A 27,900-nucleotide genomic window follows, 5' to 3' on the forward strand; every position below is an offset into this window, starting at 1 on the left:
GCACAAAAAACCTAAAAGAAAGTGTGTATGTTAAAATGTAACATAACTGCTGTCATCTCTAAGCCATGTTTCACTAAAAACATGGTTTGATTAGAATGGAATTAAGATTTTTTAAGTAAGGCAATATTTATATTAGCTTAATGTTAGAAAATGCGCTTTTCCCCAAGTTCGGACAAGATTTTAAAACTGATTCAGCATCTGTAATGATGTTATTTACAGAGTTTGCCATAAACTCGTCAGTTTCAGATTAGCATTTTCCAGGTAGAACTTTTAGTTTGGTTGAGTTTGGAGGAAAACTCTGAAACCTACGCAAAATATGAACTCAACAACCGCTTTGTGTGACTTTTGGGTAGGGTGTGTGGAGATGTCAGGATGGTTTAAAGTGGGATGGAGATAATTTCATTAAACCTCTCACTGGGAGGCCTGAAGTCATCACGAAGGGTCGGCTGGCTTTGGTCCCATCAAGGAAATGTTAGTGTTAGTGTAGTTAGTGTTTCCAGGAATTGTCCAAGCAGACGTACAAGAGAGGCGGTAAGGAGGTTTACAGAGTACAACACTGTCAGGGACTTTCCACAAAACATGAGCTTGAAGCTCATACAACAGATGACATATACAGTAAGTGTGTGAAGAGGGGAGGAGATGTCACAAATCATGGAGTTGAATGAGATATGTACAGTACCTTTTATTTCCATGGATTCCTGTTTACTGCTACTACAGCTTGTAAAATGGTTCTCTATGTGCCACAAGCTGCATTTCAGGTTTCAACTGGTCCCATATGACTGGTCTTCATCTTACATTTCCCTGTGTTGCTTTATATTTCTTACAATATTTTGAAAGGGTTCAAAATCAGCGTAACAAGAAAGATGAGCAGGGATGTGCACAGACTGAAAGTTGAAAAATTCCAAATGTCTGTAAACTCAGAGGTTTGATGCACCACTAATAGAGCAAATGTGGCTAAGATCCCAGAGGATTAATTAATGTTGAGGCAACACTTTGATTAATTTGGGACAAGGGCTGGAGCTTGAGCCCCCCTCCTCCTGCACATGCCTGTTATATAACACTCAACTGTACATCACTACACCAGGTCCAGGAGGCCATGTGTTGCCAACACTTGCAAGAGGTAGAGCAGATGAGTACCATCTTGTACGAGAGCTATTCCAGGCCGAGCAGTCAGAGATTAACCCTTGGCTTAGGACAATTACGTCACACTTCTTTAATCCCAAACTAATTAATAGGGGCAGTAATGGTTCTGCAACCAGAACCTCTTCAACAGGGCAGTAGCATTTGGTAAACCTGTGAGAGCACACCTGTGAATTCATAAAATAGTTTAGTGAAATGTGGAGACAATTTTTGGAAATTTCCAGTCTTCATTACTAGTTTCAATTCATATTATAGTATTTACTCAACTCAAAATATCCCACTGTGACTAAAAACATTTCAGTCCATTGTTTTGCCCTCTTGCAGTGGTGGAAGTGAGACCAGCTCTAATGCTGACAGAATGGTATAGAGTATAGGAAAAGTTATTTACTGCTTCTGGACAGCTCCTTGACAACCTCTGGTGGTCATAGGAATTACTTCCACTGTTCAAATGACAGTTACAACTTCCTCCAGCAGAGGTCATGTGTTACTGGGCAGGAGAAACTTGAACTGAACTGAAACTAACTGGCAGCTGGGAAAAACAGAACAAAAGAAAACTGAAAAACCTGGTGTGTACATATTATTGTATTTGTATTTTTGTGTTCAGATACTTCTGCACTTATAGTACATGCATGTATTTACATTTGGCTCTTTGCTGAACGCTTTCTTCTAAACACGCTCAGACTCCATAGCCTACAGACCAAAGTAACAACCCTTCTCACTGTGCCAGGGGGCACTGATAACAACTAACATCAGCACTGTTGAAGATCAGCAAGACGCCGCTGCTTGTACTAACTATAGTGTCAATCGTGTCAGAGCTGATAGCTGAGACACAAAGTTCTGCTCTCTCAAGAATACAGAGAACCAGTTCATGTACACAACACGACTTATCCTAAAAATCACAGGAACAAAAGATCCTGGCTTTCTTCGAGAAATGAGGATTGAAAAGGTGGAGAACCATGGTTGCAGAGGGTTCCTCTGGGGATTTACAACAAAAGCAACAACAGCTAATTGTACTTCTGCATAAAAGCGGCTTCATAATTCCGTGTGGAAACAATTGAAATGAAAAGTATGATATACATGTTCTCATAGTTATGATCAAAAGCTCTACATGTAGGAAATATTGCTTTTTAATCAATTTCATAACAATACATTCAATTACAATAGGAACAGGAGCAGTGTCATACCGGACATGCATCCGTTCCTTCTGTAACTTCCTGCCGCCTGCTCCACTTCTCAACACAGAGCAACTCCCAAGAAAGGCGGGGGGGCATACACATGACACCATAAAGAAGAGAAGGCATTCATGGGAAAACATGCAACTAGAGCAGTCGTTCCCACAGTCCCTAAACACATGACATTCACCAAACTGAATTACTGTGGCTGATCTTTGTCACTGTAGACACTCCAGTGGCTGCTTTGACTACTGTAGAAGACTCTTAGATCAAATTCAAACAGCCCAAACATGGGCATGATGTCATTACGAGGAGGGATCAAGCAGAGGCTGTGTGTCATCTTGGCCGCTTCTTGAGTGTCTTCACAGTGTTCTTGGAACTGATTACAAAAAACATTATAACTCTGCAGAATTAATAACTAATAAAAACATAATATGTAAGTGATGCCTACACATTTAATTGTGGTCAAACCACTTCTCAGACCCAATCAGACCTGTGCGTTATGTAACACCGGTCTTGTTCATGTTACTGTCCATTCCACTGCGGCTAACAAAATGTGACCTGAATTCCTCTACAGAGGTCTTGTGTTTAAAGGGGCACTCCACTGATTTTACACATGACAGTAAATGTCATTTTAGTCACAACCAAACAACCTGTCCCCTAAGTATGTCCTGTTCTTAATGATGTCAGTGTGGATTTAGGGAAGACACGATTTAGACTTAAACACAGGGCACATGTATGCAACTAAAATCAAGGTCACTACCGCATGATATTTCATACTAAGTAGCATAATTCTAGGTAAAGAACTGTGTTATTATCATTACTCATGAGCACCAACATTTAGCTTGCACCCGAAATACCTCTGGGCTCAAAGAAGGGACAATGAACATTACATTTTCCTGACCCTCTTTAACATTTTGTATTAGTGCAGGAGTGACTCTACTACGATTAACAGGAATTTAAATGTGAAAATGTAGTGTCCACTGTCATCACTATAGCACTGATATATCTGATTACAGTACAAACGGTGCATATTCAAAAAATAATAATAACATAAAAAACTGTAGTACTGCAAAATGATAATTAAAGTGTCTTTAACGCTAAATGCTAAATCTTTGTTTCAGCACAAGGATGATCAGTCAGTAATGAAGGGTAACTGTATATCCTAGGTCACTGAGTGTCTGAGAGTCTGGATGCTCCAACTAAAGCTACATTTTCAGGCTTTAGGACCTGGAGGGGCAGGATATTCTTCCCCCACTGCCCTTGTATACTGGGTGGGCCTAGCCTGCAAGTAAGATTCCAGTGCACACTCGGAAAACTTAACAATTCCTGCAACTGTGTCACAGACTGCTCTTTCCACCAGATACATTCACTTCATATAGAGCAGATCGCTGCTGGGGGATAAACTGGTAAGCGGCTGAAGGACGACTTGCTGAAATACTGAAAGAACCTAAAAAGGTAAGATAAAAGTACTGGGAGTAAGGGGTGGGGAGGAGAGTGCTGTTCAACTGGTGTGAAATGCCCAGGCATGTGAAAAGAGACTACAAAGCCATATTTATGGTATGATGCAGGTCAAGATCCCACTGTGGGGTTAAACAGTGCAGGTCATGAAGCTGATGGAGAGATATGAAAAGTAGGAAAAAAGTAAAGCAAAGTGTATTTGTTCATTGAATGTTCATTCATTCATTTATGACAGACTATGAAGTAAAAGTCTAAACATACTGAAACTAGCAGGGTTCTTCAAACTGCTCTGAAGAATATGAATGAACAAAAAGAAAGAAACAATGCACTCAGATCGCGTCGTCAGCTTTTAATAAATGTGTTCATCCTCGTTCATTCAGCTCTGAAGTTACCAGCAGCACAGAAGCGAGGGCACAGATTACAGGACACTGAGTTAGGAATGGTGCAGCTTCCTCTGTAGACTTCGTGCCTGTTGAAGTCAGATATCTCTCCATCTCTCTTTGTTTGCTTTGTGTCTCATAAGCTTGTAAAAACACGTCTGGGAAGCTGCTGAAAAGATTGTTGATGAACTGTATATAGTCCTTCTGTGCAAAGCTGACTTTTTGTTCCTTAGTGAACTTCATTAAGAGGTTATGGTTCAGCTAGTTAGCAAATCACGTATCAGTAAATTCACATGTATGTTTCTGTATTTTGGTACTATACACATGACCTTCTCATCTTCAAGCACACATACAACTCTACAAGCTCATACTTCACGTGGACTATACTTATATACGTGGACTGGAATAAAACCCTGACATTGCCTGTGTGTGTCTGCACGTGGTCATTTTCTTCCACCAGAAGGAACCAATGAGCATCAGCCAGACTCCCACTATAAGAATAACTTTGAAACCTTACATTTTTTTTTGTTTTGCCAAGACATGAACCAATCAGATCTAGTTGGCCAATGTTTTGGCTTCGATACGTCGTGGAGCTGCCTACGTGGCTGTTATGTAACTCTTGCCTTGAGATCCACTGGGAGATATAGCCTACAGCCCTTTGAATTGTGTGATTTACCGCCTGCTCCTCCTGAATATGCAACTCTGCTTAGATCTGCAGCAATTTACTGATCATTTTTTATGTCTTTTTAAAGGTTGAATAACATTACATCATGTGGGTGACAAACCTGGCAGCCCTGGTCCTGCTGGCCATTTCTGCTTCAGCTGCCACCTCTGCCTCCAAAGACAAGGTTCTAAGTAACCATGCCACCATACTGGCTGATAACAGCGTCACGTTGGCTTTCAGTCTCTACCAAAACATGGCAAAGGAGAAAGACTTAGAGAACATCCTCATTTCCCCTGTAGTGGTGGCCTCAGCTCTAGGGCTGGTGGCTCTTGGGGGAAAGGCCTCCACTGCCTCTCAGGTGAAAACCATTCTGAATGCGGCTAAAGTTAAAGACGAGCAGCTGCACTCCGGCCTGGCTGAGCTCCTGACTGAGGTGAGCGACCCAAAGACCCGAAATGTCACCTGGAAGATTAGCAACCGCCTGTATGGACCCAGCTCTGTCAGCTTTGTGGATGAGTTTGTCAAGAGCAGCAAAAAGCACTATAACTTTGACCACTCCAAGATCAACTTCCGAGATAAGAAGAGTGCCGTGAACTCCATCAATGAGTGGGCAGCCAAGTCTACCGATGGCAAACTGTCCGAGGTCACCAAGGATGTAGAGAAGACTGATGGAGCGATGATCATCACTGCTATGTTTTTCAAACGTGAGTCTGTGTGAAGTCTGTTTATTTCCAGTGTTTTGTTTTTTCAAATGAAACTGAAGTGAAGGAAACTTTATTTCTGTGTACAGCTCGCTGGGATGAGCAGTTCCATCATAAGATGGTGGACAACCGTGGATTCCTGGTATCCCGAAGCTACACGGTTTCAGTACAGATGATGCACCGCACAGGTAGGTGGACACAGTCCTGTAGATTCTAGTAGAAACAAAATCATTAAAAATAATATTGATATTTGTAATAATCGCAACAAATCCACAAATCTACAAATTATGCAAAAGCTATAATGTTAGTTATTAAACTTTAGAGCCACTGTGAATTTTGGTCTATGATATTTTGGACAGAGCAAGCAAATATTATTTTTGACAATAAAGTGCTGTACCTAGTGATTGATGAGGAGAGTGTGGCTAATATTAGGAACACACTTCATTTATCTTTCAGGTCTCTTTGACTTCTATGATGACAAAAGTAATACATTATACATCCTGAGCATGCCTCTGGCTCATAAGAAGTCCAGTGTGGTATTCATCATGCCCTACCACGTGGAACCTCTGGAGAGACTGGAGAAGATGCTGACCAAGAAGCAGCTGGATACGTGGATGGGAAAGCTGCAGAAGACAGCTGTAGCCTTGTCTCTGCCCAAAGTCAGCATGGAAGTCAGTCACAACCTGCAGGTAAAAGATGCAAGACGTCTAGAAGCTTCTAAGTGAACACATTTTACCTCAGTCGTTGCTTCTAATACCTGCCTTGTCTTTTTTGTATCTCTTTAGAAACACCTTGGGGAGCTGGGTCTGACAGAGGCTGTGGACAAATCCAAAGCTGACTTGTCCAAAATCTCTGGAAAGAAGGACCTGTACCTGTCCGATGTGTTCCATTCCTCTGCCATCGAATGGGACACTGACGGAAACGAAATTGATACTAGCATCTTTGGCACAGACAAACTGAAAACCCCCAAACTGTTCTACGCTGACCACCCCTTCATCTTCCTTGTGAAGGATCAGAAGACAAACTCTATCCTGTTTATTGGCAGGGTGGTCAGACCGAAGGGCGAAAAGATGCGAGATGAATTGTAGTAATGTGTTGAGGCTGAGTGTCTAAGTTAAATGTCTGACTGTGTGTGTGAGTGTAGATTTTGTTCTGCAGTTTGCTCAGAGTGGTAAATGACATTGCACAAGTGTATTCCTTTACATCCCATGCTAAGGAAACGCACAGTTGTCATTAAGTCTTAAGTGTCCTTGTAAAACATGTACAGCATGTCACAGTTTGTCTAGCATTGGCTGCTTTTGTTTTTAATCTAAGACATTGCAAATATTTTGTCTATTTTTTACCCTGCTATTCCCTACAAACATCAGAACTTTCCACTGAATACCCTGACTACTCCAATCTCTAATCTACTCTGAATGCACTGGTCTACACTGGCATACAAAATGATGGCTTATTTAATGAGGACTATTGCTAGATCAGCGTGGTTTGAGACCACCAGAAATCAAATGTTTTTTGCTACAAATGACTTGTTTTTACAATAAAAATTTAAAAAAAGGTGTCATTTTAATTTCAGATATTTTCAGCCACTTGGCCTCTTAACCTGTCTGTTTGAATGCCACTTGGAATTTGTCTGTCTTTTAAAGTCAGCCCAGAAAGTATCCTGAACAGCCATACTTGAGCAAAGAATCTAAGAGAGCTGCAGCAGTATATGGTATACAATAAACCAACTTTCTCAATCAAAAAACTTCAGATGGCTGGTGCAGTTGTTCCAGTGTGAAAAGTTTACCTAAAGCAAAGAGTCTTTGGTTTTGGTCTAGATTTCAGAACAAAAAATTTAAGTAATAATAATTAGTTATTCAATGGAATGTGTGGATGTGTTTTGTGTTGCAGCCAATTTGTTTCAGTGTGTTCTCTACGGGGAATAATTTTTGAGTAGATCTCGCCCCCTAGGGGACATTTACATGTATGGCAGAACAGTAATTTGATGATTGTTTGTAGTAGACAAATTGCTTCATTTATTCAATCAAATCAAATCAATTAAACTTGACATTAAGTAATTCTGTTAATTAAAGGTTTCAGATTTTACAAAATTGCTTTATGTTAGTTATAAGTAAAATATTTGTATTGCGTCAAACTTTTTGGAATATAATAATTTCAGTTTATTATTATTATTAATTATTATTAATGATATGATCTGAGACATTCATTATGTTAGTTGTGCTGTTTAGTCAGAAGGTCATGTAATTCAAATAGTTATATGTAATTCTAAAATGTGAAAGAGGGTAAATGTGAACTTTTATATACATACTTTATATGACAAAAGCACAAAGAAAAGACTTGTAAATGTAAATTTAGAGTTGGATTTTGGCTCAATACACTAAAAAAAGCTTGGACTGAAATGCATACCGTTCGGGATATATGTATCCATGTATATGGAAAATTAAAGTCCCCAAAACAGACCCCTGTGGAACACCATACTAGTTCCATCCAGAATTAGAAAGATTGGAGATTGGATACATTAAGTCAATTTTGCTACAGAGGACTCAGGAACATGCAGTGTGAACTTCACAGTTCTGTATCTGACCTATTTAGAAAGAAGTACAGTAGTTCATCACTCACTTAGGAGCATGAAATGCAAGATTGCTTCATAGAGAAAACATCACATCATCAAGCTCTTGTTGTTCTGTTGTCCCTACAGTATCTTCTGATTGTTTCCTGAAACGCTGCTGTTTCACCACCAGTGTTCATCCTGTTCTTCTTGTAAGTGATTGTTTGTCTTGACTTGTGACGTTGATCTGATGTTTATGTCTGTGTTTTTCTTTTGTCTGAGCCCTCTGACAAATGTCTGTGAAACAGTAGGCATCAGATCGTTAATGATAGCTGGGACGCGTGTGTCTGTGAACATCAGGCAATCACTACATTTGAAACGGACAGATGATGTTGATGGGAAACACAGAGTCAACAAGTCACAAGTCATATATCTAAAAATAAAGTCTTATAAGATTAAATAGAATTGTCATAAAATAATGACGATGAATTTCAGTCGTCTCGCCTCTGAGGTGACGTGAACGCCTCGCCTTAACTAGTCTTCTGCTCTAAAGTCGATCTGCACTCAAAATAACAGAATAACCTACAATAAGTCTGTTGTACTTGCAGTATACTGCAGTCCGGTATCTGCGTGTTGTCCAGTACCTCTCTTGTTGCAGTAGTATGAGTACTGTGTACTGTGTACTGTGTACTTGAACTGTTCACTGCCGGGGCGCTCGTGGGGAGGAGGGCTCGCGCTGTGATGGGACTCGCGCTCGTGCTCCGTTAGTGTGCTCTTCCTCCTCCTCCTCCTCTTCCTCCTCTTCCATCATGGCTCCCTCGATAGACAGGCAGGGATACTGGGGGCAGCCGACCTCGACGCTGGACTGGTGTGAAGAAAATTATGTCGTCTCTTTTTACATCGCGGAATTTTGTAAGTAAACCGTAGCGGTTACGCTGAGTAGTGTCAACTTGGGGTTGGTTTAAGGCTTTTGTGCAGGACAGCCAGGCTGTCTACGTCCGGGCGCCTCTGGATAACGTAAACACGAACCGGGAGCAGCGGCTGTAATGACACACTGCTGGATATATGTTGTTGTGATAGGTTTGCTATCAGTCGGTCATTTAGTGTGAGCCGAATATGAGCTTACACGGTGTTTAAACAACTAGTTTCCGTTTTAGCTATAACGAGGAAAAAGACAAAGTGGGCGCTCACGTTATAGATAAAGTCTGTCTATTCTGTGGCGCTGTCTTGCTTTCCTCTAGCTTATTATTCGGTATAGTGCAGTAGCATGTCTTAGCTAACGCCGTTATCCCGATTTAATATTGCATCAAATTATGACTCATTTGTATTTCACGTCGCCACTGCTACGTGGTGTTTAATCGGTCCTATTCACAAAGTACAGTAGCGTAGCTTAGTCATTTTCAAGCATCACTTGAAACTACCCTAGATAAAAGATTATCTCAATACTATCAGGCGCCTTCCTGCTCTGTCGGACGATAACAAACTGGTTCCTCAGGAGCCATCATGTTAGATTACAGTGACAGCTCGAACAGCTGCTATGTCTGTAAACATACAATAATCAAGAAGACACATGAACAGCGTTCACTGACTCGACAGCCCATTCCCAAATTACTTATTGTTATGCATCTAATGTAAGCGTATTAACTATTTCAGCTATATTTACAGCACCTGTATTAATTGGTGATATGAAATGAAGTCTTTTTCAACTAATTCCTGTGACACAAACTTCACATTCAACTAGAAACCACATGTAGGATAGTCTGATGGGCATAATTCCTATCCTACAAATGCACTGCACATTGATTGCAGAATTGAAGATAAACCTGTAGGAGTACAACTCAGATGGATAAATCTCAATCCACCTTCCATTTGCTGTTGTCAGGATACTAAGTGATGAAACAGTTAGTCTAAGGTGAACTCAAGCCCACTGGGTCAGTGTAGTTGACCTACTCTTTTATCATATTCTTTGTATCTGCCCCATCCCAACAGGACTTGTGGTATACTGTTCACTTTATTGTATTGTGTTACAAAGTCTAAAATCCCACTGTAAGCTGCTAGTTGTGGTGTACAAATTGCAGGCCTGCTGTATTCAGTCATTTCATTGAAACGTTTCTAAGCTTTGACACTTGAATGCAGCATATCTAGGATCCTGGCAGTTGAAGCGTTTGTTTGCACAGATGACACACAGTGGCCTATCTACATAGTTCATCCACAGGAGAATTGTTTGGCATTTAAACTGTGATTCAGGTTACAATAGTTGGAATGTAGAATTGTTCGTGTGGAAAAGAGACACCGGCCTCTTTGCTTTTGTGCATTGTCTTTATTGTTAAAACACCAGCATATGGTGACAGTGGAAGACAGACACAGAGAGGGAGGTTAGAAAGAGTCTCTCACACAGGGAACAGGTGCCATCATATTCAGATGTTTGCAGTTGTCACTGAGTAACGTGAATGCAAAATACTCACACGCAGCAGTGCTCCTGGCCTGTGTGTATTTATTATCAGTAGCCAAAGTCCACACATTTTAAAATGGTCACTCCAAGGACTCGCCTTAGCTTTTATCAGGCGCAGATAAAAGGCAAGTGTCATGCTGGTTATGAAAATATTACTAAGCAATATTTGTTTTCACCTCTTTACATCCTGGTAAGCCTGATTTTCTTACACACCTGAGTTTGTACATCACCACACCCAGAAAGGACCAGCTTAATAATGTGGCAATAGCCTGGAGGAGGGAGGTTAACTTACAGTATATAAACACTGACACTAGTTCAGCTGTAGGCCGCCTTCAAAAAGAGTTGAACACTTTACTTTTAAGAGAACGGTTCAGGTTTTGTTACAATATTGACATCTTTCTTTATCTTTCATAATGTGATTACGCTGTGAGAAATCAGAGCCAAAATAAACAAGTTCAGCTGAGGGTTATATGAAACTTCAGGATTCCCACTTAGCTAAACTGTGTCATGTCTGTCAAAGTTACAGTGTATTTATGACAGATTTCTCTCTTTCTGTTCACCTGAGCTGCAGTGCAGGGTTGTCTACTATTGGCTTTTTACTCACTTTACAACAGTGTAGGACAAAAACTGATTTGTCAGACCTAACATGTCGGGATTTTGCATTATATGTGGGACATTTACGTCTTGTTAGAGTTGCGCCTTGTTATTCTCCAATATTCAGGTTTTCTCAGCTGTTTCCAGTTTCAGCATTCATATCATTACATTACATCCATTTCTGCCCTTCTCTCAATGTGTTTACTTATATTTCTTTTTGAACAGGGAACACTGTCAGCAACCTGATTATGATTCTTCCTCCTATTTGTGGGGCCATTCAGACGTTTCGCGATGGCCTCGAGTTGCGCTACATCTGCTCATTTCTCGGACTAGCAGGTTAGTCTGTTGAAAGAACAAATGGCCTGACTCTACATTACAGACACTATTTAGGCAGACGCTGCTCTTGTTTGTATATTGTAGTTATTACCAGCAGCCTTTGCAGTTGTACAGTGTTCACTGCTGATGTATTCACATTATGATGCATATGCATGAGAATGTTTTGACTTTGACTGGTTTTAATGTTGTATTGGATTGTCTTTGTGTCAAACAGCTGTTGGCATTGGCTCCTGGTGCTTCCACATGACGCTGCTATACGAGATGCAGGTATGCTACTGTGTTACAGTGAAATCTGAATGTGGGAACATGGAGAGTTATCTTTTATCTTTCTTTATTATTTGTTTAAACAACACAAATCAGACTCAAGTTCAAGCTTGAATAGAAATGTGAGGTCAAATACCTGAAACACCTGCCTGACCATTGACATTCAGACAATCTTAAAGTGATGTAATCATTTGTGCTTTCTCCGTATTCTCATTTGCAGCTACTGGACGAGTTGCCAATGATTTACAGTACATGTGTCTTTGTCTACTGTCTGTAAGTGGCTCAGTATTTTAGATTTATTACTTTCAATTTTGGTTCTCTTCTCTATTTGGAATCAGTGAATCTGCTACTGACCTTATGACTCATGAATTTAGAGTGTAATGTATATAATGGAACCACTGATTCTCTCTTTCCACTTGAGCTCAGCCTGTTAGTGCGTTTATTATTGGTTATGATTATCCAAGCTGAACATGTAAGATAAACACATACATTTCTTATTCAGATACGAGTGTTTCAAACAAGAGAACAGCGTCAATTTATTTCCCATTGTGATATTATTCATCTTCAGTGTCTCTGTCACTTTGGTGAGTATCCACTTTCACTATAACCGGACCATTGACTTTGAACTGTATTGTGGCACAGCAACCTCTTAAGTAGCTTGTGTGTTTATATTTTGTAGGTATACTTACAATGGAAGGAGCCAGTGTTTCACCAGGTAGGGGAAGTACTCTTTGTTACCTTCACTTAGCTCAAGTAGCTGATTGTTTACTATGACAGAGGTCTCACTATGCCTTAGTTCGTTTTTACTTTGAGTAAAACGTCTAGACCTAAGCTCAGCACTTAACTCTGAGATCAAACTACAGTTAACATTTGCTGCTAAAAGGAAGAATAATCCAACTCAGATCTTTTGAGTAACCACATCAACCTTTATAAAACAACATCTGTTATACCCAGAGTGTGTCTGTGTGTTAATTTACAACAATAAGGATGATGACAAAGCCGCCTTTGTTTACTCTTTGCAGCTGACTTTGTTTACTAATCACACTGTTGTATGATGGTTCAGAAAAATGGTGGTGATGGTGGTAGAGTAAAAAGAATTTCCTGAACTGTGTTCCTTTACCTGCTGTTCAGACCTCTACAAATGAAGCTGCCACTCTGAGATGTGGCAAATTGATGAACATTTGTGAATAGTTAGTAGACAAATGTTTAATCTGCGTTGTCCCACAGTTTCGTGCAATACTCAATGCCAAACATTTTCCCCTTCTTTCAGGTTATGTATGGTGCTCTAGTAGCTTGCCTAGTGATGCGATCTGTCTTCATTGTTACATGGTAAGTTTGCCAAGAGGAATTATACATATACATTATAGAATAATATAGTAGCTGCTCATTAATAGCCAAAGGAGTAGACACTAACTAAAGAGTTTTCTTTGTTGTTTTTGGTTCAATTATAGGGTGTACCCATGGCTCCGAGCGCTGTGTTACACCTCCTTAGGTGTCTTTATGTTAGGGTTCTTACTGTGGAACATTGATAATGTCTTCTGTGACTCGTTAAGGTGAGTGGAGAACGTGGATCTTGTTTTTATGTATGAACATATTGTTGGAATTCTGAGAGCAGAGTTAATTATCCTCCTTTTAACAGCAGTGGTGTGGAAAACGGTCAAGGACAGGTCAGGCAAATTCAGAATAATGTCAGTGCCTGCAAATGTCCAAGCCTAGTTAGTGTGGAATAAAAAACTTGCACTGTATTCATTTAATCTAAACCTCTTGAGACATGTTTAGGTTTTGATAAGAAGAAGCAGATATATATATATATATATATTTAAAACATTATAAAACAAGATGTGCATAAAGTAGGATAAATACCTTTTGGGCAATTTATGAGAATCATCTTCTGGAAAATCTCTGTAGTAGAGAGTGTTTTTGTTTTGTCATTAATTCAAGTCTGTGTGTATTTCAGAGCCAGCAGACAATCACTGCCTCCTGGTGTTGGAGTAGTGACACAGTTCCATGCCTGGTGGCATATCCTCACAGGTCTGGGATCCTACCTGCACATACTTCTCAGGTGAGCTCATATTACATAAACAGGAAATTACAGCTGCAATTATTTTTGTTGTTGTTGTTGTTGTTAGACATATTTTCATGTGCATTAAGATCAAATGCTCATTTCCTTCTAGCCTGCAGATCAGGTCGACCTACCTCAAGTATAGACCAAAAGTAAAGGTATGTTTTGCATATTTTGACATACTTTTACTAAATTGTTGCTTTGATTTAATGTTAGTAATTTATTTACTCATTTCTTTGTTTGTTTGTCCTATCTAATCCTAACTCTGGTTAGTTTCTGTGTGGAGTTTGGCCCACATTGCACATTGAACCACAGAAGACAAGCTGAATTGAAACGATGGGGACCAACTGAAGGCTGGTAACTGCCATATCCGAACAACATCGGCACAGAGACCTGCCAGCGCCCACTGCTGGGAACTCAGTCCACAGCCAGAGGGCAGGTGGATCCCAACAAGCTACCCCAGGGACTCTTCAGTTCTGCGCTGTGGGAATTTACTAAGTACAGTATAGCACTGAGTCTGGTTTTATTAAATGGAATCATAATGTATTAGACTAGCCTTTCTGTAATTTTATTGATTTTTAATAATTTTATTTTCAATGCAAATATGATGTTATAGTCCACTGCAGCGGTAACTGTTGAAGGGATTATGATTGTTATTTTGATTGGGGTTTGGAACAAGGTAAAACTATGTCATTAGTTCAGTATTCACATTAGCATATCTATCATTCATCATTACCATTCATCTATATGTTTGATTCTGTGGATGAGTGAGCCTCATATAAATAGATCCCTATACGAAGCTAGCAGGAAGACTATTGTGTGTAGTTTTACAAGTTGCTGAGGGAGCTCTGCTCTACAACACATGTCTCATATCCTTTTTCACAGAATATCATATTGTTTTGTAGTTGCTCGTGTGACACTGTGTTGTTGTAGCTTGGGCTTGTCTTGACTAATAGTTTTTTTTTCCATTAGTTGGAAACTTACTTAAATTTGTTTTTTTTTTTTCCCCCAACACAAGTCAGGACTGGATTCATTCCTTTGTTACTGTTACTGTTGCCAAAGTTTGTCTGATCAGGCACATGGAAACCTGTAGAAACACTAGTAAAAATGCATTATCTCAATATTTCATAATTACATGCATTTTATCATAGACCGGATGTTTCCTACTGAAGTGTCTGGCTTGCATGAAGGCCACTGAATGACTGCAAGATACTTAAAACAGCCAGTATTGTCTCCTGCTTCATTACACTACTGAGAGTTTTGAAATTCCTCTACCTGCAGGTACATAACACTTAACATCTCTCCAATGCTACTACTTTTTATTTATTAGTCTACTATTTATTAATGGTTTCAAGTTGAAGAGTCAAATGGCACATACACAGCTTGTAGACTATTATTTCAGTGAAACAGCTCACCATATAACCACTAGGTGGCAGACATTTCCAGCTTCTTGTTTTTCCAGACATTGCCAAACATGTCATAGTGCATTGAAGAACCACCTACCTACTGTAAAACACTTAGGACGTTTGCCTCTGATTTCATGTACTGGATCTGTGGTGTTAAATGAAGGGCTTTTTTACTTACAATGTTTGTTTTGCTTACTGTGAAATTGTGAATACGCGATGGTAACGATACAACCTGGAGCTTGAACTAACTGGTAAACTGGAAGATGTACAGCGTTATTGTTGTACGTACGCATTTGTATTTGTGTGCCCTCGTAAACTGCTGTCTGCTGGATCATTTGCTGAGACGGCACTTCTTTTTGCATTCTGCATAACTCTTGTTCTGCTTGAGTATAACAACTGCTTATACCCAGTGTTACAAATATTCATAAGCACAATATCTGACAGATAAGTATTAATACAGTTCAAATGTCTGTGTGGAACTTTCAGTGTGTTTTTTTGTCTCTGCTCACCAGTAGAGCAGTGACCAGTCGTCAAAGAGGGTGCCTTATTAAAATCCTTGCAGTGTAATCCAAGTTGCCTTGATGTTTGTGATAAACCATTGAACTAGCCCCTTGTGTCCTGCAGTGTGCCATTCCCCTGTTAATTAGCAGTTAAAGCAGCTTCTAATGTAAAGTCTGTGCCTGATTCTTTGGACTTCTGTTTTCTTCATGTGTCTAACCACTCACTCACACGTGGCTCTAATGATGCTAACTGTAGCTTGGACTGATAAATAAATAAAAGAAAATGTGTCATACAGCTTGTCTACAGGACTTTTATTTAGTCTTACTCCGCTCTACAACTCCAAAGGCTGCAGTGTTATCAGCCATTGGAATACGAACAGGTGATTCTCCAGTTCTTGATCTTTGTGCTTGTTATCGTACGTAATACTAGGTTTGCTTCGAATTCACTCTGAACTTGAAGGTGTGGTCGCGATTTACGGACTGTGACACAAACACACTGTGAGATACAGGCACTGGCAGATTTTCAAAGCACTCCCTTTGACTCATGGATGAAGGTACCTCTCCAGCATTAGAACTGGAAAGGGGGCAGAGTTGCCTTGGTTGCACCACAGTCAAAGTGTGTGTCCAACTGTGTAAATAAAACATCCTTACATGGAAGAAGTAGAGCTGACAGTGTTTGTGTCATCTGGTTGTGTGACCAAACATTACATACTAGATTGCTAAGCAAACCACTTTGTGCAGAGGCTGAGCTAATTTGAGGAAGTATTGTGTTTTGCATCAGTGTGCTGACCACAAACTTTAACACCACAGTGCGCTGAAGGTAGTTACCAAGCGAAACTATTAGTATGTTTTGTTCTCAGCTGAGGAATGTGCGTCACCTGTGCTTCTGAATGAAAAATGTAGTCATTCATTTATTTGTAGTCACTCGGCCCTTCATCAGATGGTCACAAGGAACTACCCACAGCTTCCCGAGAAGATGTAGATGTGTAAATGATTAAGATAAGATAAGATAAGGTGCCACCTCATTTATTCAGAAGAAAATTGTTATGCCAACATCCTCTAGGTTATGTTGTATATAAAAAGAAAGACGCTGGTTAAATGAATGTCTGATTCAAAGTTCCATTCATCTAAATACTGATCTACATACCGCTGGCATTAACAAACATCTTGTGTGTGTGTGTGTTTGTGTGTGTGTGTGTGCATTTTCAGTTTTCTTTTTCTTTTTTACTGTCTTAAAAAGTCCACCACTACAAATAAGTACAACCATCAAATAACTTTAATAAAAGCAGTAAAAAGTAAAATCCCACTGAGTTGGTAGGACCAACAGCTGCAGTCCTGGGGCCTAGGATACCTACAGAGGAAAAGGAAATGTATCTGTGGTCTTTTGTCCTTTTCTAATAGTTGTGGAGTAAAGAGTGGAATAGCAAATACTGGAGTATAATGGAACATTTGGGAATTGGATTTTTGATGCCTCAAAACTTCAAACTTAATCCTTTGAGCGTCTACAGGGACAGTGAGTATGAGTCACTGTCAACTTGTGTCTAACTGAGTCATTATGATTACCATCAACAGGTTTTCCCCCGTGTACCCACTTGCTGCACTATGACTCGGTGTTGTCTGTAACTCAGCTACAGCTGCTGATTGAAATGTCTTCAGGCACACAGGCTCTGGTCCTGGTCCAGGTGGACGTCACAGCTATAAAACAGGCTTTATGTGGGTGATGCCTTGTCACTGCTGAGATGACTAATGTTGGGAATGGCCGGGCTGATGAAGAGCCTGCGTAAACACTTGGCAAATGTTTTGTTGTCAGTTTTACAGTATCATCAGCTGAGCCTTATTGGCTTAATGTTAATAAATGAATTATTAATTAGAAATTAATATTCATTAATAATAAAAACATAAAAGCCTCCTTATTGTCCAGATACTTCTTGACTAACTAACTCTGTGTATACAGAGCATATACGTCTCCTGCAAAACTGAGTATTGCAAAAAAACTGATAGTATTGCATTATACTGTACTTGTGCCAGTTGCACACACCTACCAGCATAATCTACTTCCTTTATTATTCTAAAGCAGACAGCTGTGTTCGGGCTCTGCACGTTTTCATTCTGAAAAAACGTGTAGACCACAGTGAGCGGTAATAAATTATTGGTTTCACCAGTTTTTCTCCCTCTGCTCACTCACCTCAATCACTGGGTCAGTTTCACCTCTGCACCAGGCCACCTTTATAAGCTCCACTCTGTCAACACCACCTCTCCAGGTCGTTCGTTCGTTCGTTGGTTAGTCTCACAGGCAGTTTGTCAGTTAGTGTTGGTTTGTTTGTTTTTGCCAACTCATTATTCTTACAGTTTGTGTTTCAGTTTGTTCCTCTAGTTAGTCTTCCAGTTCATTTGTTCTCCGGTTTGTTTGTTTCGCCCCTTGGACTATGGACTTTACCTTCTACCTTGTAAGTTTTGAGCCTGCACTTAAGCAGTGATTTAAGTGCAGGTTCAATTGCACAATTAAGCACAATTGCACCCCTGGCAAAATGGCACAGATCCTTGTCAGTTCTTCATTTCAGTGTTACCCAAAGTGACTTACAAGTGAGGCCCAGGGCAATTAAAACATCAAAGTCAGATAAGAAATCTTAAAAGCAGCCACGAGAAGACTGTTTCAGGTTGGTTACACATAAGTGGGAGATTTTAGACTTTATGTTTTTATGTGTCTATGTTTGTGTGCATGCACAGAGGCAGCTGCAGAGTTACAGTGTACGTGATGGACATGATTTGGAAAGAAATATGCCTTTCTATATATGTGTATCCCACAGTTAACAATGTATGTCATAGCACAAACCAAACCATGAAGTCCAAGGAAATGTCTGTAAACCTCTGAGACAGGATTTTATTGAGGCACAGATCTGAGGAAGGGTACAGAAAAAGTTCTGCGGTGTCAAAGGCATTAATGAGCACAGTGGCCTCCATCATCTGTAAAAGGAAGAAGTTTGGAACCACCAGGAGTCTTCTTAGAGCGGGCCGCCCAGCACAAACTGGGACTAAGAGCCTAATGTTCACTATTAAGGAGCTCCAGCATTTCTCTGTGAAGAGAGGAGAACCTTCCAGAAAGACAACCATCTCTGCAGCACTCCATCAATCAGGCCTGTATGGTAGAGTGGCCAGATTAAAACCACTACTCAGTAAAAGTTTACCAAAAGGTATCTGAAGAACTCTAAGACCCTGAGAAACAAGATTCTCTGGTCTGATGAAACAAAGATTTAATTTTTTGCCCTAAACGCCAAACATCATGTCTGGAGTGTCCAGCCACAATTTCCCCAAAAGGTGATTCAACAGCAAACACTGTGAATAATTATGTACATGAGATTTTTCTGTTTTTTATTTTTACAATACATTTTCAAAACTAACTTTTTCCCTTTGTCATAATGAGCATTTGTTTGTTGATTTTTTAAGGAAAATCATGATGTTAATCTATTTTGATATAAGGCTGTAACCTTTTAAAATGTGGAAAAAGTTAAGTGCTGTAAATACTTTGGAGATAGTAGCACTGTACCTTTTTTTAACATTGGGAGTGAGTCACTATAGATTTTTGTTTCAATTTGAAAACAGTGTGCATGTGATGTGTTTCAGTTTTCACACTCACGTAGATTCCAAAAGAATTCAGAATTTTATCTTAGCAGCATTTTTGATGTTAGTTTAAATCAAACCTCCTGCGTGCATGATAAGTTTTGTGGACATTGTCCTTACAGGATAAGGCAGCTCAGTAGTTCCCATGAACCCTTTCTTACAATAGTTTAGGAATGCTGATAAAATGTTTTAGCTCCTACATATGAATTTCGGGCCAGTAAGGACATACATCCTACACTGACGAGCTTTATAAATAAGGGACCGTGTGTTACTTTTAGGAGACATTAAAGACCCTGTTATGCACAGAGCCACTGTGCTATTCTTGTTGGGACACGAGCACTTACGCATAATTAACAGGTGGCCCCCACTGCTTTGTACAGAGCTCTGCACATCAACAGCTGCAATTCTCAAACACAGACTGACTTGCTGAGACTCCTGCCAGTCAAATATGAGGATGCTTTGGCTGAGTCTTCTGACCCTGCTGACGCCCGGCCTGAATCTTATGCTGGCCTTTCCTCTTCAAACGCCAGCCACACATGCACAACGCCATGCTGGACTATCTGATGCTGACCAGGAGTTTGCAGAGGTATTTATCATTTTGTTCACAGGATTTGAGCTTGTAAGAAAGTACGAAACAAAGCCTGCTAAATGTCCAAGTCTCTGTGCTGTAGTGTTGTTTTGTAGTGTAGCCTCAGGCCTCTGAGTCTGGTAATGTATAGTAGTAATTTGTCATTTCAGTTAAGTGCAGGATTTCTCTAAAAGCCTCTTCTTCTGATTCCATATTGTTATTATATGGAATATGACCCAAGAGATACTTTTCCACAGATTTACACATGTATGGTAAAATGACGTTTGTAGAATTATTTACAAGGTGACATATTTGAACATACTGTGTAGGAGAAATATTGTAAACGTTTGTTCTGTTTCGTGGCTTGTTACCATGAACAGGTGGTAAAGTTAGTAACTAAGTACATTTACTACTTTTATTTATTTATTTATTCATTAGAATAGTGGCATTTATTACTAGGTAAATACTTGTTTGTATACTTTTACCACCTTCACAGTCAAATATTTTCAGCAGCATAGACAACTCTTTTTTTTTTTCTTCATTGCATTTATATTATTGCTTATCTTGCATGGAAGTTGTGATTTTTTAACTGCTACCCTACCAAAACATGAACTCAAGTTACATGACTTCTTGTATCAGCAGTGTTAACTGATCAAGGACAGCCACCAGAATACTAACACTGTATATTACAAGCTGACTGGCTGTATAGTTATCGTTCTATATCACTATTCTCAAAATATACAAAATAGGTTTATTTAATAATATAATAAGTGTATTTAACTCAACAGAAGAACTCATCATATGACATCTTCATTAGATAACTAATGCATTTCTGCGGCCTGCCCTTGTCAAACCTCATATGGAATGCACTGATAATGACTCCCTCTGGATGTCTGCCACATAACTCCACTTTTTATATGACTAGACCCACTTCTTGTGAAGGCAGCAACAGCAGAAGCCATTACGTCTAGAAAACTTGCAATATCTTGTCTTAACAGACAAGATAACAGCGATTGAAATATGTGAGCAACTGCAGCCACACACAGTTTGTCTAAGATCTGTCAGGTGAAATGTATTGAACTGCTGCCAACTGTGTGTGTTTAGATATCAGCTTCTAGTTGAAATGCCTTTTAACTTAGTTTAGCATTGTGCAATAAAAAGGTAACAGTTTAGTATTACTTCAAGTCAGAGTCAGAATGTGTTATTGACCCACTTACAGAAGCAGAAAAACAAATCTGTACCATACTATTAAAGGTCTGAGGAAATGTTTGGAATGTAGTCATTTCATGTGCATTTGAACATTTGCATCACTCTTCAGCCAGCGTGACATTTGCCAGAAGGAAAATTGGTGGTTTACCTTCTACAAAATATTTTCAAACTGCTTCAGCATGTGTTTTTTTTTTCTGTATAGGCAATAACTTGTTAATTCTCAGCACATCTCAGCGACTATAGTCATTCACTGTTTTGCATACTTATGGGACTGTGTCTTCAGGAATATCTGCAGAACTTCTATGGATACAAACCCAGGTCAGAGAGACAAAAGAGGAGTGCAGGCACAGGCGAAGATGCTGATTGGACCACTGGTCTTTGTGAAAAGCTCAAGACAATGCAGCAATTCTTCGGTTTACCTCCAAGCGGAGAACTGACCAAAGAGACTCTGGCAGTTATGAAGAGGCCACGCTGTGGTCTGTCAGATGTGGAACAATTTGGAAACACAATGCGCTGGACGAAGAACACTCTCAGCTACAGGTTTGAAGTGACTGAGAAGAAGTTCAGAAAAGATAATGCTGGAATGATTTTTAGTTAAGAAAGGAAAGATGGCCTATCTATAGGAGGATGTGAATGTCTGAACCAAATATCATGGCACTGAACTGAAAGAAAATGTTCTGATGGTATAGTATGAAAGGTCAGAGAATCACCATACTTAATAGGGCTCATCCTCTGGGTACCAGGAATCTGTAAACAAACTGTAATTACAATTCATGTAATAATTGTTGAGCTGTGACAATGGAACAACTGACAGACTACAGTTGACATTCATATAGCGAGGCCACTAGCATGCCAAAATCCCACAAACATTACTCTATTTTTCATTGCAACAACTGGAAAAAAGCATGAGTATTGATTAATTATGAGGAAATCTTTAAAAATCATCACACAGCCATATTCTATATACTATATAAACAGTATTCTATTCCATAGGATTGCTGGATCCAACATCCCCGCGTCAGCCTCAAGGGTTAAAAAATACTTCAGGGCTGCATGGGAGCATTGGTCCAACGCTGCAGCCATGAAGTTTCGCAAGAGGGACCGGAAAGAGGCTGACATTGTTATCTCATTCCACGATGGTGGTGAGACATCTCCTCACTGCAGAGCAGTCATCACCCACATGCATATCATAAAGTATCTAACAAATGCAATGGTTTGTTGCAGACCATAAGGACGGCTCACCATTTGATGGCAAAGGAGGAGTCCTTGCTCATGCCTTCCTGCCTGGATCTGGCATTGGTGGAGACGTGCACTTTGATGCTGATGAAGACTGGAGCTTTAATTCTACAGGCTCAGGTGGTCTGAAGTGGAAACATATCACATTTAAAAAAAAAAGTCCTGTTCTGTACTGTGCAAAAGTCTAAGGCCTCCACCATTAGATTTTTTGTGGTTTGGCAATGCTATTATAACCACAAACATACATAAGACTATTGCTTAGTCTGTTTATTAGAATACAAATATGCCTCAAGCTCAAATGAATTGGGGAACTAACCACATTTTGGGATGAAAAGCAGTAACTCAGGTCAGATTTTTTATGTGGTGAAGCATTTTGCTTCTCAGTGAACTTTTGTTTATACTTTTATATAATCTTGCTGTGCGGCTTTGCAACTTTTCTTTGCCATTAAACCTTCACCACATTTTCACCCCTGGTTTAGGTTTCAACTTGCTTGCTGTGGCAGTCCATGAATTTGGCCACGCACTAGGCCTGCCTCACTCCTCTGACCCCGGAGCTGTCATGTACCCAGCATACAACTTTGCCCCCAGGTCTGAGCTGCAGCTCTCCTTCCGCGATGTTAAAGACATCCAGCACCTATATGGTGAGTTCTGCCGGCTTCACCAGGTGAAAAGTGGTTTCAGTGCTTGGAGTCAGAAAGGTTGCTGTTTCATTTGCAAAGCAGACATGCCATATACTCTGACTACATTGTGACAACTACTGTATGTCTCCTAGCTTCAAAATAACCTTAAAATAACCTAACCTTTGCATTTGCAAAAGTTTTTAATATGAATACTGAATAAGATATATTAGATCATTATTGTAGCAAAATATTCCTGTTAGTTTAGTCAGATGACCATTAATACACCGGAAAACAATGTGTTTGTTCAAAAACAAAACCAGACCAAAAAGAAACAAACCACAACATCCTCTTTTCTAATGTGTCATTATCGGACTGCTGAAATTACTTCAGCGACAGTGAAGACATTCGTCATTTTTTTCGTCACATATGACTCAGTTTTTTTTTTCTCTTAGCTTCTGAGAGCCTTTGTATCATTGCACACTGTGTATGCTGTAAGAAGAACAAAAAACAAAGGCAACTGCGACCTATAGTAATTGCATAGTTGAAAAACAATATACAATACATATATATTGTACAATATACTTAATAACTTAATTCAGTCAGATTGGGATGTAGAATTACATACAGGCTGATAAGTTATAAATGTCCAGGTACTAGCACATTACTCACAACTCTTTGTGCTTATGTTGAAAATGTATCAGTTTTATTTGATTGTTTACAGATTTGTTTAGTTGCATGATTGACTTTTCTTTAAAAGCTAAATTCTCCTTTCTAAAGACAGCATCTTCATCTTAAACTGCTTTCTGCATTTGTCTGAAGGTGTCAGTCCCAAATTTGCGTCATTATCATCAACAAAGCCTCCTCCAAAGACACCTGACAAGTGTGATCCAGACTTGTCCTTTGATGCTGTAACAGCATTACAACAGGAAGTCCTGTTTTTCAAAGACAGGTACGTAAACTGTCTTGGTGTGTCTTTAACACGAGGGGTGACAGCCAGACTTGATTCTCACCTTGTGTCTTCTTGACGAATGATTACTCCAATGAAAAAATAATAATTAAAACTGTCCTTGAGATAATATTCTTCTGTTACAGATTTATGTGGCGCAAACATTCTCAGTTTGATGAAACAGGAATCACCCTCATTAGCAGCCTCTGGCCAGACAGTGTACCTCCATACTTGGATGCTGTCTATGAGAATGTGATCGAGAATTTTATTTTATTTTTCAAAGGTAAAGTAACACAATTAAAGAGCATTGTGGGGTCTGTGAAATCATCTTGATCTACCTTTGATAGACGTGCTGCCTGGATGGCAGTGAATATGAAATGTAAATGTGTGACAGTAATGGTTTTCTTTCAGGACATCAGTACTGGATGCTGAGGCAGTTACAACTTCAGGAAGGTTTTCCTAAAAACATCTCGGACTTTGGATTCCCACCCAGAATAAAATCTGTAGATGCGGCTGTTTACTTCAGAGATGATCACTACACTGTGTTCTTTACTGGCCATGAGTGTTGGAGGTATTTATGATCCTTTCCAGCTAAGCTACGCTAAATGGTACAGAATATGTTATCGAACACTATTCAAGGCAGCAAATAAGCATATTATTGTTGGCATGTTATAGTTAGGGCAAAATTAATTAGGGCACAGAATACATACATATACAACATTGTGAGTTGACCAATTCACTTATGTATGTTGCATTTAACATGCCAAAAAAATAACTTCAGCTAAACTAAATTAACTAATGGGAACTGTGTGCTGAGTTTAGACTGTCGTGAGACAGGTTAGATTTACTCTTCTGATGATGCGTTGTTGCAATAGTAATTTAGCTTTACTGATACTTGATGTTGATCTCTGGTGCATATTCACGGTCTTTATCGATTTTATTAAATAACTAGACAAGATGTAGGCTTTTCTTGTGTGGTTGCAGCCATGTACTGACAGGTATTGTGCAATTTTGGTTTTGGTATTGTGGCTCTAAGACACTCAATATACACTGGCTATACATTACATAACATCCATAATTCATTTTGCATCTACAGTCATTTTTGTGCATGTGTCTGACACGCTTGTAACACAAGCTTTTAACGTAGTACTGTCCAATGCTTATAGATATTGAGAATTAGTCTTCTAGCATATTTTATCATGTTAACAAATGACAATGTGACAATTTTTGACAATTATTGTGATATTGTAAGGGTAATAAGCTAGTTTTAAGCACATCATAGCATGTTTTCATTGTCATTTGACTAGGATTGGAAATGTGTCATACTGTTGTAGATATTTAAATGTACTTTAAACAAGTATACCTGTATATATATATTTTTAAATATCATTGATTCTCCATACATTTAAATATGTATATAGCATTAGCTATACTGAATATGCTGCAGTTTTTTATAGTGTTGAAAGACTCATCTTGTAATAACCTGCTGTGTTGTGTTAGAGGAAACCAGAGTAGACCAGAACAGACGTCTTCCTACCCAGGTATTGCTGTAATGGCAACTTATACATTTCCTGTATGAGCAAAGCTAAATGACTTGCTGTCACTGAATTAGAGTCTTTTCATTCAACATAGTTTCAAAAGGGATTAATCAAGATTGCTTTGCTGATGACACAGTAGGCACTGTAATTTATGCTTTCCAAAATGATTCACTGTTTGGTGAGGCATTGTAGCACATGCATGGGAACATTTAGAAACAAAGTGTAACCAGTGTTTTCTTTGTGTAATACCTACTGTAGGTACAACGAGCATCTGAAGACAATGGAGGGATCATATACACTCATGGACCAGGAGTGGCCTGGGATTCCAACTCCCATAGATGCAGCTGCCTTCTATGAAGGTTACAGAATAGCACCTTTCTTTTTTACCTTAGTCTTTTAAGTACTACACATAACACATTAACAATATGCCTTCAGTAATTTAAATATAATAAAATATTTTTATTATTTTGTAAATTGCTTTGTGGCATAAATAAGTGATATAAGTAAGTACTAATCTGGTGGGAAATGTTACTTGCATACAAGAGTGACAATTGACACAGGCAGCTGAGGTGTGTGGTGTAAAACAACTTTATGAGAATGACTAAGATCAGGATTGAATGCAAATTGTCATTTCTGGATGATATCTGATACATTTCAAAAGGTCCTTTATGTTTTTTGTGACATTACAAATTTAAATATACTGTATTTTTTAATTTTTTGCAAGCATGGGATAAAACATGGAATAACACCAGTAATATTTAAAGCCATACAGCATTTCCAGCATATGATTTTATAAGTTGCAAGCCCCTCATACATTTATTATTGTACATTACAATAACAACCTCTGATTCCACAACAGGGTTTGTGCACTTCTTCAAGGGAAACATCCACTACAAATATGACTTCAAATCCAGACAAGTTGTCTCCACCAGCCCTGTTAACAACCTGCTGGAATGCAAGAAGAATGAAAATGAAGTACAATCAAAGAAGAGATGATTGAAGGAAAGCAGCATGTTTTATTGCTGGCTGTGTGAGTTTGTATATTCAGTAACAGCCATGGTGTACTGTATCCAACTACAAAATCAGGAACTGATGAATAATCCAAGGAAGTGGTTAAAAGTGTTACATCAGTGTGTAATACCATGTTGTAATAATGGCATGTTTACCTTATATCAAAGTACAGTTTTTATGTTTATATTTTTGATTCTAAAGTTAATCTTCCAGTTGTTATTATTATTAAATGTACATTTGTTTAAAATGTTGGTGTTTCAAAGTTGTTGTTTTTTTAGTCTTAATATGTGGTGCATGATGTCTACTTTTTTACATAGCACAAAATACTAAATCTTTTTTTTCTTTTTTCTCTGTTTTTATTTTTAGGATTTAGATTTCTTTTAAGTATTTTGATTAGAAAATAAAAATTCATTGATTTTTATTGCAACATACCTTTAAGGTGTCTGCATTTAATAGTGTTGTGAAATTCATCTGAGACAAAACATTGCACAACCAAATCACTACTGTTCCTCCTCACGTACGATATTGGGTAATACTAACCAAAAATCTTTGCATTAACATTGACAGACAAATGATTGGGTTATTACTGTTGAAATTAATGTAGTGTTTACACTGAATTTATTAAATGTAAAAATCTGTTGTTTTCTTGTTGTCTACTGTTCTGTTCTCTCTTCGTCCCCTCCCTCCAACCGGTTGAAGCAGATGACCGCCCACCCTGAGTCTGGTTCTGCTGGAGGTTTCTTCCGTTAAAGGAAGATTTTCCTCTCCACTGTCACCTAGTGCTTGTTAAAGTGCAGTTGTTGGGTTTTCCATATACTTTTGTATTTGTGGTTTGTTGTTATATAACAAACTGATTTGATTTGAATTGAATTGAACTATAAATGACTTATCTGACAGCTTCCCCTGATCTGTTTCATCTAGAAATACCTGCCTGTGTGCAAATCAAATACAAAAATTCTTCTTCAATAATTGTTGTATATTATACTGTTTTTATTTTACTCACCACTTATAGGCCCCATGACCCTCTCAATACATCTGTAGAATAAGGCTAAAGGTTGACCAAACCATATCACCATAACATTAGTGGCTTTCCTGGAGTTTTTGATCATACTGCATGAACTTCATTAGTAGACAAAATGTGATTGACTTTGTTGAAAATTTACATTTTAACATCAACAACTGCAGTTTGTTTAACTGTGTCTATACCATGTACCTTAAGAATCACTGTTTCCAGTATTCAGATAATGCAGATGTATAAATTCATACATATTTTGATATGTACACAGTAAAACATTTTCCCCACATTCAATAAAACGGGGACATGCTGAAGACCAAATAGATACAATCTTCTCAAGCAACATCTGTTGCGTGTAAGACACCTAGACGTGACGTGACGTCATAATTGCAGCGTCTTTTGGGAAAACCTTTACTGGGTGGGCAATGAAAACTCTACTTCCTCTCTTCTCCATAAAAG

At 38.9% G+C, this 27,900-nt stretch overlaps 3 protein-coding genes across 3 annotated transcripts; all 3 read left to right on the forward strand.

The window, feature by feature from the left end:
* Nucleotides 1–3,585: 3,585 nt before the first annotated feature.
* serpinh1a (serpin peptidase inhibitor, clade H (heat shock protein 47), member 1a) lies at nt 3,586–7,083 on the forward strand. Its single transcript, XM_026369949.1, has 5 exons — nt 3,586–3,770; nt 4,906–5,521; nt 5,608–5,706; nt 5,975–6,207; nt 6,304–7,083. The coding sequence occupies exons 2-5, from the start codon at nt 4,924–4,926 to the stop codon at nt 6,604–6,606; spliced, it is 1,233 nt and encodes a 410-aa protein (XP_026225734.1). The 5' UTR covers nt 3,586–3,770; nt 4,906–4,923; the 3' UTR covers nt 6,607–7,083.
* Nucleotides 7,084–8,693: 1,610 nt separating this feature from the next.
* acer3 (alkaline ceramidase 3) lies at nt 8,694–15,975 on the forward strand. The gene is made up of 11 exons (XM_026373326.2): nt 8,694–8,978; nt 11,338–11,448; nt 11,663–11,715; nt 11,933–11,985; nt 12,215–12,296; nt 12,392–12,427; nt 12,983–13,041; nt 13,164–13,265; nt 13,670–13,774; nt 13,887–13,932; nt 14,048–15,975. The coding sequence occupies exons 1-11, from the start codon at nt 8,876–8,878 to the stop codon at nt 14,099–14,101; spliced, it is 804 nt and encodes a 267-aa protein (XP_026229111.1). The 5' UTR covers nt 8,694–8,875; the 3' UTR covers nt 14,102–15,975.
* Nucleotides 15,976–19,747: 3,772 nt separating this feature from the next.
* Nucleotides 19,748–26,456, forward strand: LOC113170590 (interstitial collagenase). The gene is given in 10 exon segments (XM_033326338.1): nt 19,748–19,884; nt 21,359–21,615; nt 22,069–22,217; nt 22,300–22,425; nt 22,791–22,952; nt 23,751–23,893; nt 23,896–24,160; nt 24,289–24,448; nt 25,674–25,774; nt 26,275–26,456. Coding segments are annotated over 10 exon segments (1,632 nt in total). The 5' UTR covers nt 19,748–19,752; the 3' UTR covers nt 26,412–26,456.
* Nucleotides 26,457–27,900: the final 1,444 nt, after the last annotated feature.

The sequence above is a fragment of the Anabas testudineus genome, chromosome 14 (genome assembly GCF_900324465.2).
Source record: "Anabas testudineus chromosome 14, fAnaTes1.2, whole genome shotgun sequence".
Classification (NCBI taxonomy): domain Eukaryota; kingdom Metazoa; phylum Chordata; class Actinopteri; order Anabantiformes; family Anabantidae; genus Anabas; species Anabas testudineus.

What these genes read in the sequence shown, in the direction of transcription:
- serpinh1a (XM_026369949.1), top strand. Translation starts at nt 4,924, where the DNA reads ATGTGGGTGACAAACCTGGCAGCCCTGGTCCTGCTGGCCATTTCTGCT. An exon ending in CACTGCTATGTTTTTCAAAC is followed by an intron (nt 5,522 to 5,607) that starts GTGAGTCTGTGT and finishes TTCTGTGTACAG; the next exon opens with CTCGCTGGGATGAGCAGTTC. An exon ending in AAGTCAGTCACAACCTGCAG is followed by an intron (nt 6,208 to 6,303) that starts GTAAAAGATGCA and finishes GTATCTCTTTAG; the next exon opens with AAACACCTTGGGGAGCTGGG.
- acer3 (XM_026373326.2), top strand. Translation starts at nt 8,876, where the DNA reads ATGGCTCCCTCGATAGACAGGCAGGGATACTGGGGGCAGCCGACCTCG. An exon ending in CGCTGCTATACGAGATGCAG is followed by an intron (nt 11,716 to 11,932) that starts GTATGCTACTGT and finishes TCTCATTTGCAG; the next exon opens with CTACTGGACGAGTTGCCAAT. An exon ending in AGGAGCCAGTGTTTCACCAG is followed by an intron (nt 12,428 to 12,982) that starts GTAGGGGAAGTA and finishes CCCTTCTTTCAG; the next exon opens with GTTATGTATGGTGCTCTAGT.